At 31.7% G+C, this 15,559-nt stretch overlaps 5 protein-coding genes across 9 annotated transcripts in view; 4 read left to right on the top strand and 1 right to left on the bottom strand.

Moving 5' to 3' along the window:
• The first annotated feature begins 233 nt into the window (after window positions 1-233).
• LOC105258703 (gem-associated protein 2) lies at window positions 234-2,637 on the top strand. 2 transcript variants are annotated; one of them, XM_011270147.3, is made up of 5 exons: window positions 234-470; window positions 788-872; window positions 952-1,110; window positions 1,206-1,523; window positions 2,456-2,574. In XM_011270147.3, the coding sequence occupies exons 1-5, from the start codon at window positions 361-363 to the stop codon at window positions 2,546-2,548; spliced, it is 765 nt and encodes a 254-aa protein (XP_011268449.1). In that variant the 5' UTR covers window positions 234-360; the 3' UTR covers window positions 2,549-2,574. The 2 variants fall into 2 exon arrangements, with proteins under 2 accessions (XP_011268449.1, XP_011268450.1); XM_011270148.3 differs by having other exon boundaries at window positions 236-470; window positions 1,206-1,484; window positions 2,456-2,637.
• On the bottom strand, window positions 2,478-4,255 carry LOC105258702 (ubiquitin-like protein 4A). The gene is made up of 3 exons (XM_011270146.2): window positions 3,625-4,255; window positions 3,201-3,306; window positions 2,478-3,122 (listed from the first exon to the last, which is right to left on the bottom strand). Exons 1-3 carry the CDS (start codon window positions 3,670-3,672, stop codon window positions 2,821-2,823), a joined length of 456 nt encoding a protein of 151 aa, XP_011268448.1. The 5' UTR covers window positions 3,673-4,255; the 3' UTR covers window positions 2,478-2,820.
• A 499-nt stretch (window positions 4,256-4,754) lies between these two features.
• On the top strand, window positions 4,755-6,939 carry LOC112637081 (28S ribosomal protein S5, mitochondrial-like). Of its 4 annotated transcripts, XR_003122389.1 has the most exons (5): window positions 5,115-5,169; window positions 5,262-5,605; window positions 5,754-5,975; window positions 6,051-6,235; window positions 6,925-6,939. XR_003122389.1 is itself a non-coding variant. In XM_025405969.1 (4 exons), exons 2-4 carry the CDS (start codon window positions 5,380-5,382, stop codon window positions 6,116-6,118), a joined length of 516 nt encoding a protein of 171 aa, XP_025261754.1. In that variant the 5' UTR covers window positions 4,755-4,944; window positions 5,262-5,379; the 3' UTR covers window positions 6,119-6,252. The 4 variants fall into 4 exon arrangements, 3 of the variants coding, with proteins under 3 accessions (XP_025261754.1, XP_025261753.1, XP_025261752.1); XM_025405969.1 differs by lacking the exons at window positions 5,115-5,169; window positions 6,925-6,939 and adding an exon at window positions 4,755-4,944 and having other exon boundaries at window positions 6,051-6,252; XM_025405968.1 differs by lacking the exons at window positions 5,115-5,169; window positions 6,925-6,939 and adding an exon at window positions 5,023-5,060 and having other exon boundaries at window positions 6,051-6,252.
• A 2,782-nt stretch (window positions 6,940-9,721) lies between these two features.
• On the top strand, window positions 9,722-14,088 carry LOC105258701 (codanin-1). Its single transcript, XM_011270144.3, has 10 exons — window positions 9,722-10,203; window positions 10,304-10,605; window positions 10,674-10,947; window positions 11,032-11,192; window positions 11,276-11,866; window positions 11,977-12,210; window positions 12,286-12,648; window positions 12,888-13,053; window positions 13,153-13,421; window positions 13,494-14,088. Exons 2-10 carry the CDS (start codon window positions 10,324-10,326, stop codon window positions 13,641-13,643), a joined length of 2,490 nt encoding a protein of 829 aa, XP_011268446.1. The 5' UTR covers window positions 9,722-10,203; window positions 10,304-10,323; the 3' UTR covers window positions 13,644-14,088.
• A 356-nt stretch (window positions 14,089-14,444) lies between these two features.
• LOC105258700 (cadherin EGF LAG seven-pass G-type receptor 1) overlaps window positions 14,445-15,559 on the top strand; it is a 71,432-nt gene continuing 70,317 nt past the window's right edge. Inside the window, exons 1-2 of the mRNA XM_025405976.1 lie at window positions 14,445-14,742; window positions 14,929-15,158. The gene's annotated coding sequence lies outside the window, so the exon portion shown is untranslated. The remainder of the gene's footprint in view (window positions 14,743-14,928; window positions 15,159-15,559) is intronic.

Genomic DNA, 15,559 nt, shown 5'->3' with positions numbered 1-15,559 from the left:
TAACGATGTAAATTTAATTTTCTGCTGTGCCTATATATTCACTTACCATTGACTACAAATATGTCGTTAATACTGACTTAAAAGAAATGTATTATTGATATCGATTTTAATCATTTTAATAAATAAAAATGATAAATGTAATTATTATTGGAGAGTATTAAATAAAAAAAGAGATATTTTCAAAATTACTCTTTCAAATGGACGAAGCTTTATGCAGTTCTAATCAGCTGTTTACCAGTGCGTTTACCATTGTAGTAGTGAACGTCTCGAAAGTTTCTCGAAACTAACCTTAAACTCAAAAAATTTTTAGTTCGCCTCGTGCCAAAATGTTTTGTTAAAAAGTAAAAATATTGAATCAATATGATGGATTATTTGAAACGACCAGTATTCGAAGTGGGAAATATCAACGAAAAGGATATTAATCTTTCATTGCCACCTACTTCCGGAGAGGAATACATTAAACGAGTGATGTAATTTATAATAAAGCTTTTACCTTAATTAATTTTAGGCATTTCTTTATATTTTTCCCCTGTTTCTAAAATTTTAATCATATGTATAATTTTACTCTATTTTATAACAAAAAAGCATGTAGAAAAGTGCAATTAAAAGATCTAATCTATTATAGTTTTGTTCTTTTCAAAGATGTATTTTTCATATGTTATTAAATATTTTTCTATTTAAGAAGTTTGTCAAAAAGAAATATATATATCTTGCTTTTTTTAAGTTGATAAGAGACAGAAACTCTTGCAATCAAATAACAAATAATTAAAAATTGTTGATTCCATAGAATAGAAGCCCAACAATGTGCAGATGTAGTGGTGGCTGATATAGATCTATCATGTACAAAACTGTCAAGAGGCTGCGTTAAAACTGTAAGTTGATTTCAGTAATATTATATATAATATTGATGACAAATTTAATAAATATTGTACACTAATATAATTATAAAAGTTAGCAGGATGTGTTGAAGCTCCACCGAGTCTCAGCCCAACCTTGGAATGGCAACAGTATCAAGTTTCCGATTTTTCTGACATAAGATTGTATGTAAGCCAACTGAAGGATGAGATACAAGTGGGTAAACGTAAATGGAAGATACCTGACATTAATTTGGTAAATCTTTTTTATTATTACATAATAAATTTGTTTGAAATTTGAAAAAAATCTTCAATCACTTTTTGGTTTATTTCTTCTTTTTGATATTACAGCCTAGCATAAATGATCGAGAAGGTTGGATCAGCTTCTGTTTAGGTAATAAAGAGAAAATTGAACCCACATTAAATACTCTGTTTTGCTTCAATCAATCAACTGTGGAGCAAGTACTTGAACATCTTGTGCACTTTGTGGAAACTGAAAAGAGAATCGAATACAAAATAGGCCAGTGGATCTATACATTACTCGCGATCTTGGAGCAACCTTTGCAGCCTGATACCTGTTCCTGCTTGCGTTCGTTGGCACGAGCGTGTTCCGTCATCCGCGCAGATTCTGTAAAACTTATTAAACTTAATCAAACTAGATTATTAAAAGTAAATCAATATTGCACGTAAATTAATTTATTTTTATTAATCAATGTTATTTTATGCTTTGAAAAGAGAAGAGGAATGTTTGTTTAATCTCTTTTATATTGGCAAGTCTAAATCATATTCTCTGTGTATTCTAGAAATTTAAAAATTGAAAAACATATATATATATATATATATATATATATATATATATATGATCTTGAAATAATATAAAAAAAAAAGAGGCAAAATAGATTTTTTAAATCAAATAATTCAATGAATTATAAAGATATAAATATTTGAATTTATACAAATTTAAACAAATGAAAATTGATCTTCCGCTAAAAGATCCTTTTATTTCTCTAATATCTAGTTGCTATTTGATTTGTTTAATATAATAAAAAGAATAAAATAAATTTCAGGTATCTACATTACTAAATGTATGGTGAAAAAATATGATTTAACATAATCTTTCTCTCTTTTTCGCACACAAATGTGTATAAGAGTTGAATCTCTTATATATCATCCTTAAAAATATAGAATAACATTGGTTTTCTTTTGTAATTTCGACATATTAATTTAACGTAAAGAAAAGTTCAGTTAAATCAATTTAATATATTTTATTTTTTGTCATTAATCTAATTAACCTATCATTGATCTAATTTTACTAATGTAAAATAATATAAGGGAGAGAAAAATGGAAGGAAAATGTTTAATTTCTATTAACAAAACATTTTTATTGCATAACTTCTGTTTACTCTATTTATGTTGTTTTCAGTGTTAGAAAAAGGTTCAGGCAATAATAAAAACATGCATTTGTCAGGTTACAAAAGGTTGAGAAAATAAGAGACTGAACTTTTCTTCTATATCTAAACTAGCTCGTCGTCTCGTTGATATCTACAAAAGTTCATATTAAAATTTACTAATGACATTCTCATTTTTTGCCCTTTTTTCAGAGAAAACTGGACGCGCAGGAGCTAGGGGCGTTGAATTTATTCATCTGTTTAGTAGCGAGATACTTCCGTCAATTAGATTTGGCAGATCCTTAAGAATTTTCCAATACATAATTAACCTAATTATTCATAACACAATGTGACACGTGTACACATACAATAATTTTAATAAAGTGAATTACGTTTAAATTTTAATTTTACGTAAAGTGGTATGTTTTTTAAATCTCATGGTTATTTGATTTAAATACATTTAATTACAAAATACCAATTATTAAGAGGCGCAATATGTATAAGATAATGCTTCAATTAAATAAACTCGTATTACAATAATCAATCAGTAAGCAGAATTGAAAAATTTTCAATTATTCTTAAGCTACATTCTCTTGGTCCTGGAGCAACGCAATGGCTAATCTCTCTAGATCATCGTAACTAAGGCTATTCACTTTGCTTTTCAAGTCCTTTATCAGCTCATTGACTATGGACTCTGTCTCAGATACCGTGTAGTAATGCCTGAGCACTCTGGAAACTTCATCTCTCAACAATTGAACGCCTAATTTTTGTTGAGGCGAAGATTTTGCCTTGCTGGAACCCTCCTCTGTTTTTTTAATTACCAAGAGATTTAATTTACTGCCATCTTTGATTCCCGGATAGAAACTTAGTGGATTTTCATCTAAAATACATGAAATAAATAATCTATAATCAGAATTACAACAATCATACATGACACTAGATAACTGAATATACTTACCCGCTAAAGTTTTGCCAGTGAGTAATAATCTTTGTTGTGGTACATCGATGCCTAACAGATCGCTCACTTTGTGTTTCAACTCCAACACTGTCTCCGATGGCAATATCTAAAAATGATACATATAATATGAATAATAATACACAAAAAGATAACGCTTATAATTAATTATAAAAAAATAGTTATTACGAAAAAGATTTTTAAAGACTCTCAAGGCTCGATCGTTGTTAAAATGAGAAAGTCGATCGAAGAACGAACTACGCATTCGAATTTTTTATTTATAACGGACGTCTAAGTACCCTCCCTCTAATTCGTTTAAGATAAACATTAATTTAACCCTACGACTGTAAATATTAATCCAGAGTAAAATTCAGATCGCGAGACGAAGTCGTCGATACGCGGGGAAATGGAAAGACGGTATACTTACGTCAACGACACATTCTTTTCCCAGCAGCTTCTTCACGATCACTTTCATGATGAGCGGCTCCGATAATGATTGCGAAAACAACGTTGGACGTGCGAGCCACGCGCGCGTACGCAAACGCACAGACACACACACACGACGAGCGTGCGCCGATCAGCTTCTTTCTCGAAACAGCGGTATCTCCGGTCGAAGCGATAAAAGTTGTAGCATCTTACGCACCGATGAGGTTATATTTTGCGTTCGCACGATCGGCCGCGCACAGCGTCATCGGCGTCATCGATTGCTATTTCTCCTACCTCAGGAGCAGCGGTGCGACGCGGCGGTGAGCGCGGGTATCGATGCGATCGCCTGCGCGGATACGGATACCGATGGAGATAGCGGTGTCTCGTGACGATTTTCCCGATTGACAACGCACTTCACTGGCATGTTACTCCCGTCTCCGAGTCGCCGTCGATCTCCACGCGCGCCGATTTATTTCTCCTGCAAGCTATGTATTAATCGTACCCTCTCTCTCTCTTTCGTTCTCTCTTTCTCTTTCCCTTTTTCTCCTTTCCTTTTTCTCTTCTCTCGTGATGGACGAGCCCCACTCGACTCTCCACTCCGTGCTTCGGGCGGCGACTGATCGATCGCGGCGCCATCTCTCGGAATAATTAAATAATCAATCGAGCGAGGATGCGTTCGGAATCCTCCCGAAGTAGAGTAGTGATGAATCGGGACAAAAAAAATCCCTGCTCCTTTCGATCGGATTTTCGAACGCACTCTAATGTAACATTCGAAATTCGAACAGAGAGAAGCCTGTAGATCGGTGCCACGAGCATAAAGGTAAAACGATAATAATACGATCCATAATTGTGGATCTAAAGTATACTACGCGTCAACGATAATTTTATTCTTGATAATATCTATCCTTTGCTAATGCATAGAATTCTTATGCATTAGAAGAGGATAGATATTACCAATCTAAAGGTGCAATTTCATTGACGCTAAAAAGTAGCGTCAACCATTGGTTGAACAAAGAAGTAAGTAGTTGCTTCTTTGTTTAACCAATGGTTGACGCTACTTTTTAGCGTCAATGAAATTGCACCGTAAGTTCATATTTTTATGTTTATAGAGGAGGCATCGTCCTTTCAGGGATAATCTAAAGCCGGATACTTTGTTAATCTAGTGACTTTAAGATCGCCTAAAAGCAGACTATGACAAAAAAGAGTGAAAACTATGAACAACTTTGTTGTTTGTTTTATAGATTTTAAAAATGGCTTGTCGTATGCTACATATTTAGAGTTGTAAATAATTTGATAAAAAATGTTCAATCTATAAACAATGGTAACGCAAATGAAATATATCATTGTCTCTAAATCATTATATGTAATTAACATATAATGTGTATTTAAAATTAATTTATCAATTTAACTCCAATAAAATTATGAAATTTTTTTCAGGTATATTATTATTTAATATTGTTTAATTTATTGCTTGTCAGTCATTCACATTTATTAAAAATAGTCACTTTATTAAATAATGTGAGAAACTCTATATTTTTTGCGAATAGTAAGTAGAACTTTTATGGATATAGCATTTTGATAATAGTTTATATTTACAGTAGAAAATAATTTGTATTTCACTGTGCTTTTGTTCTATAGGACCTGAAGATGAATTATGAAAGGGTGTGACAAGTATCAGTAATGCAAGAAGACGCAGAGGTAGAGCAAGAAGAGTAGTGAAAAGAGAAAGCTCCTAAATAAGGAGCAAATTATTGGTATGGGAAAAATTCCAATACAATTTCCTGGTCTAAACACTCCTGTGTTTAGAGGAAAAGAATTAATTCAACAGCAAAAACTTGTAAATCTTGAAAGAAAGCAAAAACTTATGGAATTACCACAAAGTCAGATCAGACCAATGCAAATAAAATTATCGCCATTGGAATGTGGTTGGACGAGTGTTACAATGGATGGCAGAAGCATTGAATCAGATCTTATTGGAAAAGGTTAATATTTATGCTATTATTAGATTATAATGGTTAAATCACACACATACAAAAATCATGTGATACGATGTCTATTTTCAATTTTTTTTTTGATGTTTCAGTTCTAAATATTAGAATCTTATATAATTAATATCTTTGTTTTCTGCAGATATATTTGAAAGTTTTGAAACCTGGATTTTGGAAAACAAAATGATAACTTGTATGACCGATAATTTAGCACGTAAGACTAGAATCAGTTTATTTATAATAACTGGAAATGAAAATGGATTAGCTGGATTTGCGTTATCAAAAGCCAAAGCATCCCTAAAGATGGTTAAAAATAGGGCTGGTCAAAGACTAATGTATATTCCTACATATAAGGAATACACTGGTAAGAAAATAATTGTCAATACTATATAATATAAAATTTATTTCTTCTCTTTTAATATCACTTTGTATTTTTCAGTGTTACATGATTTCTTTACACAGTTTGATAATATAAAAATATTTGTAAAGAAAATTCATGAAGGATAATGGGCTTGTTTGTCATCATGCGATAAAAGCGTGTTGCGAGATAATTGGCATAAAGGATATGTATGCCAAAGTACAAGGAGGAATGTAGAAGCATTCTTTATTGGTTTATTGCAACAGGTATGTATATAAAGTATTTAAAGACATATTATATTTTTTATTTAATTTATATTAGAAAGAAACATTTTTTATTTATAAAAATATATATACATATATATATATATATATATATATATATATATATATATATATATGTTAGACATAAAGCTAAAAAAAAATGTAGATTATGTCGATTAATTAATTAATTGTTTTATTTAATTATCAATTTATATATGTATATTATTAACAATAATTTTTTGTTTACTTAAACTATAAGGTATAAGGTTGTACATAAGAAACAATCTTTTTTATTTAGTATTTCAAGCATATTTTCATAGAACTTTAATTTAATTATTATATTATTAAAAATATTGAACAAAATAAAGAATTAAAGCTGGCTTTCTCTGCAGTCTCATGGCAGATTATATCAGAAATCATACTTTAATTATTACAATATATCATGAAACAAATCAATCTCAAAATAATGGAAATATTTGCAGAAATATCAAATATATAATGTAAATATTTTAATTTTTTTGTATGCGATCTATTTTTTATTCTATCGATGTTTTCATAGTGATGCACCTTGAGCATTTTGCTTCATATGTTTGCAATAAAAATATATTAAAGCAAATTATTTTGCAAATTTATTATTCTAATTTTTATTTAGAAAGACTAAGATTAAAAAAGACGTATGCATTTTGTTTCAGATATTTCTATTGAAAAAAACGCATCAGATAAAACTTTCCTGTACATTTTAAATGCGCCAAAAGATTTGCTCTTTATTCCACTTACTGCAATAATGTACACTAAAAATGACAGATCTATATTAAAAATGATAGATCTATATTTAGTAGTTGGAAAGAAAGAGAGGAGAAATGAAAAGTGTATCTAGAGAATTTAAAAGAATAAAAATCTAAAAATAATAATACATAAAAATTAATATTATGTATTTTTTTCATGAGGAATGTGGGGCGCACATTTATGCATTTATTTATTTAGATGAGATTTACTTTAGAGCACATTCAGTATTCAACTTTAATTTTATTTTCTCTTTCTTACGATATATAAGTAACGATATATAACATAATTACCTGCAAATGCTATCATTTTTGTGTGCTTACAGTGATACAGAAGCAACATTACAAGTACTATATTTACAGATAACATCTGTATAATAAAAAAAGCACCAAAAATCTAATGATGAAAAAAGGATAAATATTGTAGACCAGGATAAGTATCAACCAATTATTCCACCGCTCTGTTTCATTAGAGTTGCAATTTTCTTTTATATCATAAATATTATAAATAAGATAAAGATTTCTGTACGTTTCAAATAAATTTATATATTTTATGTATGTAATACTGCACATACATATTAAAAGATGATAATATCGCAGTTATAATAAGATACAATCCTGGCAATGTAGTGATTTTTGAATCCTACTTAAAATAATTTAATTTGATTTATTTTTGAGAAATACGCACAATACTTGAGAACAAATTATTTTTGTGCCATGTATTACCTGTGTAAAATTCCACACACAGTATCATATTGTCTGCGATATATGAAAAGCTTCATTGATGAAATATGATTGAGATATAAGAAAAGTAATATAGTACTTGTAATGAATAACGTTAATGTGGAATACATAAATATTTTATATTTTAATTTCATATAATCAAGATGAGATAAGACACTCATGATTACTTTAAAAATGTGTCCACAAATATCATGTAACTTCAACAGCTGCACATTCGTCAAATTAATCCTATTACGTTAAATGAATCACAGCAGCTTGTTTTAATTTAATCTAACCTAACCAATTATATTATATGCTTCTCATTAAAATGTGTAAAACTGTACGTCGCACATTTAATACGATTAATATACTACGTAATAAAATATAATACACTAATGAAATAATTAAATATTATTTTTGAAAGCATGATAAAATCCAGGCAGCATACGCTTGTGTTTACATTCGACATCCAAAGCACTGAGAGGTTAGGTTAGATCGAAAAAATTTATCGTTTAACAGTTGGCAGCCCTACGAGATAGGCTGTGCAGCACTGCGCGTATATAAAATAAATTTGAAATCGCTTCTAGCTAACCATCTTCACGCGATCGACTTTATTTGAATTGCACGGCATCGCATCGAATTATGATGCGGCGCCGATTTGTTCGAACGTAATTCGGGATATCGCGATGCTGTATAAGCGTCGAATGAGCACGAATTGTCACGCAAATATGATAAATTACATCTACTCACCGTTCACCGGTTGTTCCACAGGCCGCTCCACTCGCTCGCCTCGGGACGTCCCATTCCGATCTTGATGCACACGATATCATCAACGCGAACGCGCGACACTTTATTCGGCACTCCCGATATTCGCTCGCATCCGATAATCGTCATCAAGGGCGCGAATAACACGACGCAACTTCGCTCCATCTTCGCAATGACGCCATCACTGAATATCGTCAAAAATCGCTGTCGCACGTTTCCATCGACACACTATAAAAGTCGCGCGATCATCCTTCGACACTTTCGACGCTCGTTCACTCGCGATATTCGTTTAAAAACGGTTCAAAGATGCGAAAAATGCGGACGTACGACGATCCGTGTAACTGCGTATGACTCCGATTCACGCGCCAACATGGCGGCCGTATGACGCGTTTGACGTAGCAGTGACGTAGCAGTGACGAAGCAGTCACGCGCCAACATGGCGGCCGAACCAGTGTGCACTGGTTCGGCCGCCATGTTGGCGCGTGACTGCTACGTCACTGCTACGTCATACGCGTCATACGTGACTCGGAGTCATACGCAGTTACACGGATCGTCGTACGTCCGCATTTTTCGCATCTTTGAACCGTTTTTAAACGAATATCGCGAGTGAACAAACGTCGAGAGTGTCCAAGGATGATCGTGCGACATTCATAATATGTCGGTGAAAGTGCGCGACAACTGTTTTTCACAGTTCAGTGATAGCGCGATCGCGAAGATGGAGCGAAGTCGCGTCGCATTATTTGCGCCCTTGATGATGATTATCGGATGCGAACGAATATCGGGAGTGCCGAATAAAGTGTCGCGCGTTCGCGTTGATGATATCGTGTGCATCAAGATCGGAATGGGACGTCCCGAGGCGAGCGAGTGGAGCGGCCTGTGGAACAGCCGGTAAACGGTGAGTAGATGTGATTTATCATATTTGCGTGACAATTCGTGCTCATTCGACGCTTATACAGCATCGCGATGTCCCGAATTACGTTCGAACAAATCGGCGCCGCATCATAATTCGATGCGATGCCGTGCAATTCAAATAAAGTCGATCGCGTGAAGATGGTTAGCTAGAAGCGATTTCAAATTTATTTTATATACGCGCAGTGCTGCACAGCCTATCTCGTAGGGCTGCCAACTGTTAAGGTGCAATTTCATTGACGCTAAAAAGTAGCGTCAATGAAAAGGCCGCTTAAGGCTATAGCACACGAATCACTGGCTGCGTTCAGCAGAAAAAGCTGCTTTACAACTGTTGTAAAATTTGTGAATCTGATTGGATATGCTCTTAGATTCAGCCAAAATTAAGAGCATACACCAATCAGGCTCACGAATTTTACAACAGTGCAACTGTTTGCTTTGCAAAAGCAGCTTTTTCTGTTAAACGCAACCATTGGCGCGTACTGTACATATTTAAAACAACCTAACCTAATTTAACTTGCTGATCCGGAGTAAAGTGAAAAGAAAAAAAATAGATTGCAGTGACATGTATCCATATGTTTGAAAGTGCAATTTTTACGCTAAAGAATGCATGTTACGCTATTGAAGATTGTGTAACGACACGTCTTGTATTCATATTTTGATAAAAATCCCGCCATTTAACAATATTTATCGATTTTTCAATGTTCAAGAAATCTAACCTTAAAATTGAATATAGAAGAAGAAAAGATTTTTCACAGAAGAAATGTTGAAATATTTAATCAGAAGAAGAACAAGGTATTAGATTAACGAATAAAATATCATAAAATAAAATAAATTATTCGCAAGAGTCTTTGTGATTTTAAAATGATTTTTATGTATTTATTATTGTTCACAGTCTCTCAAAAATTGTGCGCAATGGGGGAAGCGAATGTGTGCTTTCAAATTGACACTGACAATCGTGAGAATTTCTCATCTGGCCTTGCATTTCACGCCTTTAGAAAACAGAGGGATGCCTTTTACGATATATTGAGAATTTGGGAGGAAAATCACTTGGTACCAGGATGGGTGTTCCAAATTGCATTAGGCGGTAGAATACGAAGTATGTTGACAATGCACAATGATTCTACTAATTATTATCACATTGCTAGGTTATTTAAATCACAACTACTGATATCATGTATACAGAAAGGACATCAAGTAAGTTATTGGTATTTTTTTCTAGTTAAGTAGTAAAATTCTTAATGATATAATTGTACAATTTTCAGGATATGGTGGATGATGAGAGCTTGAATTTTTTAAAATCCTTGAAGCATGTTAATCCTGAAAAATTGACACAACTCAGTAAAAGATTTGTAACTCCTTTGCCATCGCAAAGTCAGATTCTTGGTCCTTCATTTCCTGGCATGCAAGAATTTTTTAAAGATTTTATATTGCATGCATTTCATCCAATATTTTATACACATCTGGAAAATTGTTTTATACATGAGATAATAGAGCTAAATGACACTCAGTTTGCTAATAGTGAAATAGAGGATTCAGGTATGTTTTTTATCATTTTAACAACTATTTATAATAGATATGAGATTTTAGAAATATAATATTTTTTTGTTGCTTGGTTTGCAGATACAATGGTTGACGAACAAACACAAGAAAATTTTATTACTTGTTTAGCTAGTTTAAGACTTCTTGCAAAAGTATTAGGACTTTTAGTTTCATTGCCCTACAGATCTGAATCTAATACTACTAAAGAAATTATAACAACACAAATAGAGATAAGAAGCAAGGTATGTGATAAAAATTATGAACAAATGTTAAAAGCTGTTTTGTTTAACAAATTCTCAATATTTGCAATTATTTTGTTATCTAGGTTTTACCATCATTAAACTTACAAACATGTCTCCAAAACGCTATAGTTGAAGGTAAACTTTCATTGACAATACCTTGGATGGTCAAATATTTAGCTATGATGGACACAGTATCGCTACGGCTACCGTATTACAAGCAGATCTTGGAATTATTATATTATATTTATCATGCTATCAATCAGACCAATCTTTCCGCTCCTGATAGTCTTATTTCCCAACAAGCTGCTGTATTGCTCAAATCAAGTCTGTGCTGGTTATTCGAGCTATCAAACTATCCCAAGGATTTTCACATTGCCTGGCAGAATACTTGCAAAGTTAAAGAATTGAAGAGTCTCAGACAGATAGAAAAATTCTCTGAAAAGAGAAAAAATTCACATTCCACAGATTGCGCAATTCGCGTTAAATGCAATCTCGATAAATTAGATATAATTACTGACCGAACAATGCGTTCCTGCTGTTCGCGAATAGAATCGACTCTTTCTGTGTTTCATGGGAATGGCACGAATTTGAATATCAACTCCAATAAACATATTACACCTGTTACCAGTCAGCTGCGTAAATTAGGAGGCACTACTCGAGCAAAACACTTGGAAGTATGTATATTATTATATTTATATTTCTAACATACATATATGCATCGCTCTATTTGTGTTATATGAAGATATTTTTATATTTTTACAATTTGTTTTATTTTATATAATAGTTGCAACTAGAGGAGGCTTTTTTTCATGGTCAACCGGCTTCCACTCGAAAAACTGTCGATTTTGTTTCTGAAAGAGTTGCATCTACCTGTGTAAAGTATATATGTAATACCATGTTAGCTTCGTCGCGAGAAACAAATTTAATTTCCTTCAGGAAAATTTTAATACATAAACATGTCGAAAAAGACTCCGACGAGCAAAGCGAAGTATCGATAAATTACTATAACCAATTTAAGGTAACACACGTATATTTATAAAGAAAATTTTATATTACATCGATGCAAAATTTTAAATTGCGTTTTGATATTCAGGCTTCGCTCTTGAGTGATATAAATATGTTAGCGAATAAAGTGTCAAAAGATTTGAAAGATCAATGCGAACAAATAATTCCATCAATTTGTGAGACACGAATCGCAACATCAATTGAATCTTTACTGGCAGAAGACTCTTTAACAGCGGTCAAAGAAATGTGTATAAAAATTGCGACCAGAATGGCAATGGAACGAATAAATCAATGGATTCAATCACATATTGTTGGTGGTTCCTTATTTATAAAGGATATGGAACTTGAGATTAATAGATTTTTCCGACACAATAGTCCTGTGCACTCTAAACAAGAGAAATGTCACAACAGAGATGCTCCTAGTCCTACTGCAGTGATAGATGAACTTCGGGTAAGGATATATCTGTCACTTAAATGTAAAAACTTTAGCATAATAAGTTTTAGATAAGCTTTATGTTATATAATTGATACAATAAATATATTTTTCCAGGCTATAAGAATATTTTTTAGCTTATGTCATTCTTACAATAAAATTAACTTTAAATTAATTAAATTTAAATTTAAATTAATATTAAAAACTTTAAATTATTAATATTTAAATATATTAATGTATTTTATTCTTGTTTATAGGGATTAATATGGAGCATATTAGATAATAATGGTGCAGATTTACCTATGTCATCCATATTGGATATTTTAAATAAATTGTATCAAGTTTTTGATCAAAGAAACGATCTTTTACCTGGACCACAGAAAATTTTGTCTTATCTCAGCACCGACTTTGCATTATTTTTAGGTATGTTTATAATAACACCAAAATGTTAAAAATGAAATTGAACAATTAAGTAATATTTAAATAATAAATAATATTTAAACAATAATTTCACGTTTTTAGTTGCCTACAGAACAGATTTTTTCACACAAGAGGTCCAGGACAAATTGATTAAAATATGGTCATCAAACGGTTTGACAGATGATGAAGCTGATTCGTCCATGAATAGGCTCTTATGTTCGAGAAATATAATGTTGTTGGCGCAACCGCAAAATGATACGATATGGCCGATTTTCGGCAAATTTCTAAAAAGATTATTAGAAACAAACATACTTGACGGAGATAGTTTGAGTGATCAGTGTGTAGCTTTATTCAGACAAGATTGGCCCATAGTGAGTACATATACAATGCCATATTATTCATTAATGACAACAATTTATTAATATTAATCCTCTTGTTTGCAGCCTTTGTTGAAACTTTTATCAAAGTGCCTGAACGAAGCTATCGAGGGTTATAAAGCTACCGATGAGGCGACGGAGAAAGTCAAGTATCTTCTTGGCTGGGTAGCGGAAACATATCATGAGATTGAATTTTGCAACGATTACAGTTTATAGACTGACGCATAGTAAAATATTTACGATGCTGCGATAATCGGAAAGTACGATTGTTTAAATAATTTTCTGTAAATATAATTATTGCATCTCTCCTCTTTCTCTTTTTACATATATTATCATATGTGTCAAATTTTTAAATGACGCATCCTTGTTCTATATATGATCAAAGATGCGTACGTACAATCTGCGGGTGTATATCGACGAATATTTTACGAGAAAGAAAATAAATTCTAATTTTTTTGTATATGCGACAGTTATATTAAATATATAACAATATATATTTTATAGTTAACGAATGTCCCTCTATGTTATTCCCGTCGTTTGCGAGCGTACGCATCGAGATAAATCGTTAAGCGCGAATTTGTCAAAATCTTGTTGCCTTGAGTTTGTTTTTAACAAATTAGATTTTATCCTATTCCATTCCTGTGACTCCAAATATTTGTTTATTATTTTTCCGTTCTATCTGATTAATGTATTAATTTATCAATCAATGGCATACGACTACGTAATAAATTTTGCGTCTTCAAAATTTTTATTGTCAAATCACACAAGTCAATTCATGAAAAAAATGATCTCACTTGAAACTTTTCCGATTTTTTAATCTTTTTGGATTATGCCTTAACTAAATGAAATATAAATAGTTAATAAATAGAAATATAAATAGTTAATAAATAGTTAATTGAACGAGACAATTAAAATTTTATTAGACAAAAATTTTCGTTAATATTGTTCGTTAATAAGAGTAATAAACTTTATTGGACAATTTTACAGGATTGGTTTATTAACTTGTTAATAGACAAATTAGCTCATCTCTGTAACGAGTTATGTTTAATCTCAATAAACGTATACTCGATTACACATTCGCTAGAATTAATGTTTTAAAAAAATCATACTTTGGCATGTGTCATAGTTTAAAGTACTCACGTCTCCGCAATTCCTTGTCCCGAGGGTGCTTTTCCATCTCTCCGAGGTAATATAACATGCACCGTTATCACTGCCAGACACACAGGCTGCTACAGCTAGTATCAAGATTGGCTGTATAAATCTCACGAGATCAGAGCATATAAGTAACTTATTAATGAAACTTCATAGATCCAAGGTTAGCAAACAATTCATTATATTATACATAATTTTTAATATTATATCAAGAATATAAATTATTATTTCGTAAAAATAATTTATTAGTCTTGTTCTCTTTATATCTGTAACTTATAAAATTAAAAAAAAAATATGTAGAAATTATGCATTCTCTAATTTCAGTTTTTAATTTATATTTTTTGCATAGAATCTCTCGAAATAAGTACGATAATCCATGAAGATCTATTTTTTTGAACGGTCCTGTTACTCCCCGTCGACACATTGTCACGACACAACGGGGATGGTCCTTTTGTCCTTTTGAAATTGGGTCATCTACCTTCGTTCCATTACCATAACTCTCAATGGTCGTCCACCCTCTCACCCGATGGTGGTATCTAATCTCGACTCGTTTCTCGCGAATGATCGCAAATTTTCCTCGTAAGTAGCAGATAGACATTTTCTTTCATAATTTATTCTGTAATCTTTTATTGATCGATATTAGATAGAGAAATTGATGCATTCAAAAGAAAGAATAATGACAATCGTATTAATAGAAGAATGTTTAATTTATTTTATATCTATTTTTTATGTCCAATATATATCGTTAATGTAATTTTCTAAAACTATGATATCCTATGACGCGATCAATTATTAATTATTTTTAATAATTTTTTGAAATGAATATTAAATGTGCAATATGTTATTATTTATTTTAATTTATTTTGATAATCATTATCTATTTTATTAAAAGATGCAATATTATATAATAATTTATAAACATTTTTATTCTTTATTTTCAAATTAATGACAAAATATATTTTGATTATATATGTTATTAA

Source organism: Camponotus floridanus, unplaced genomic scaffold (assembly GCF_003227725.1).
Source record: "Camponotus floridanus strain SB8 unplaced genomic scaffold, Cflo_v7.5 scaffold129, whole genome shotgun sequence".
Lineage (NCBI taxonomy): Eukaryota > Metazoa > Arthropoda > Insecta > Hymenoptera > Formicidae > Camponotus > Camponotus floridanus.
The sequence above is the reverse complement of the archived record's forward strand: the minus strand, read 5'-3'. Positions and strand labels throughout refer to the sequence as shown.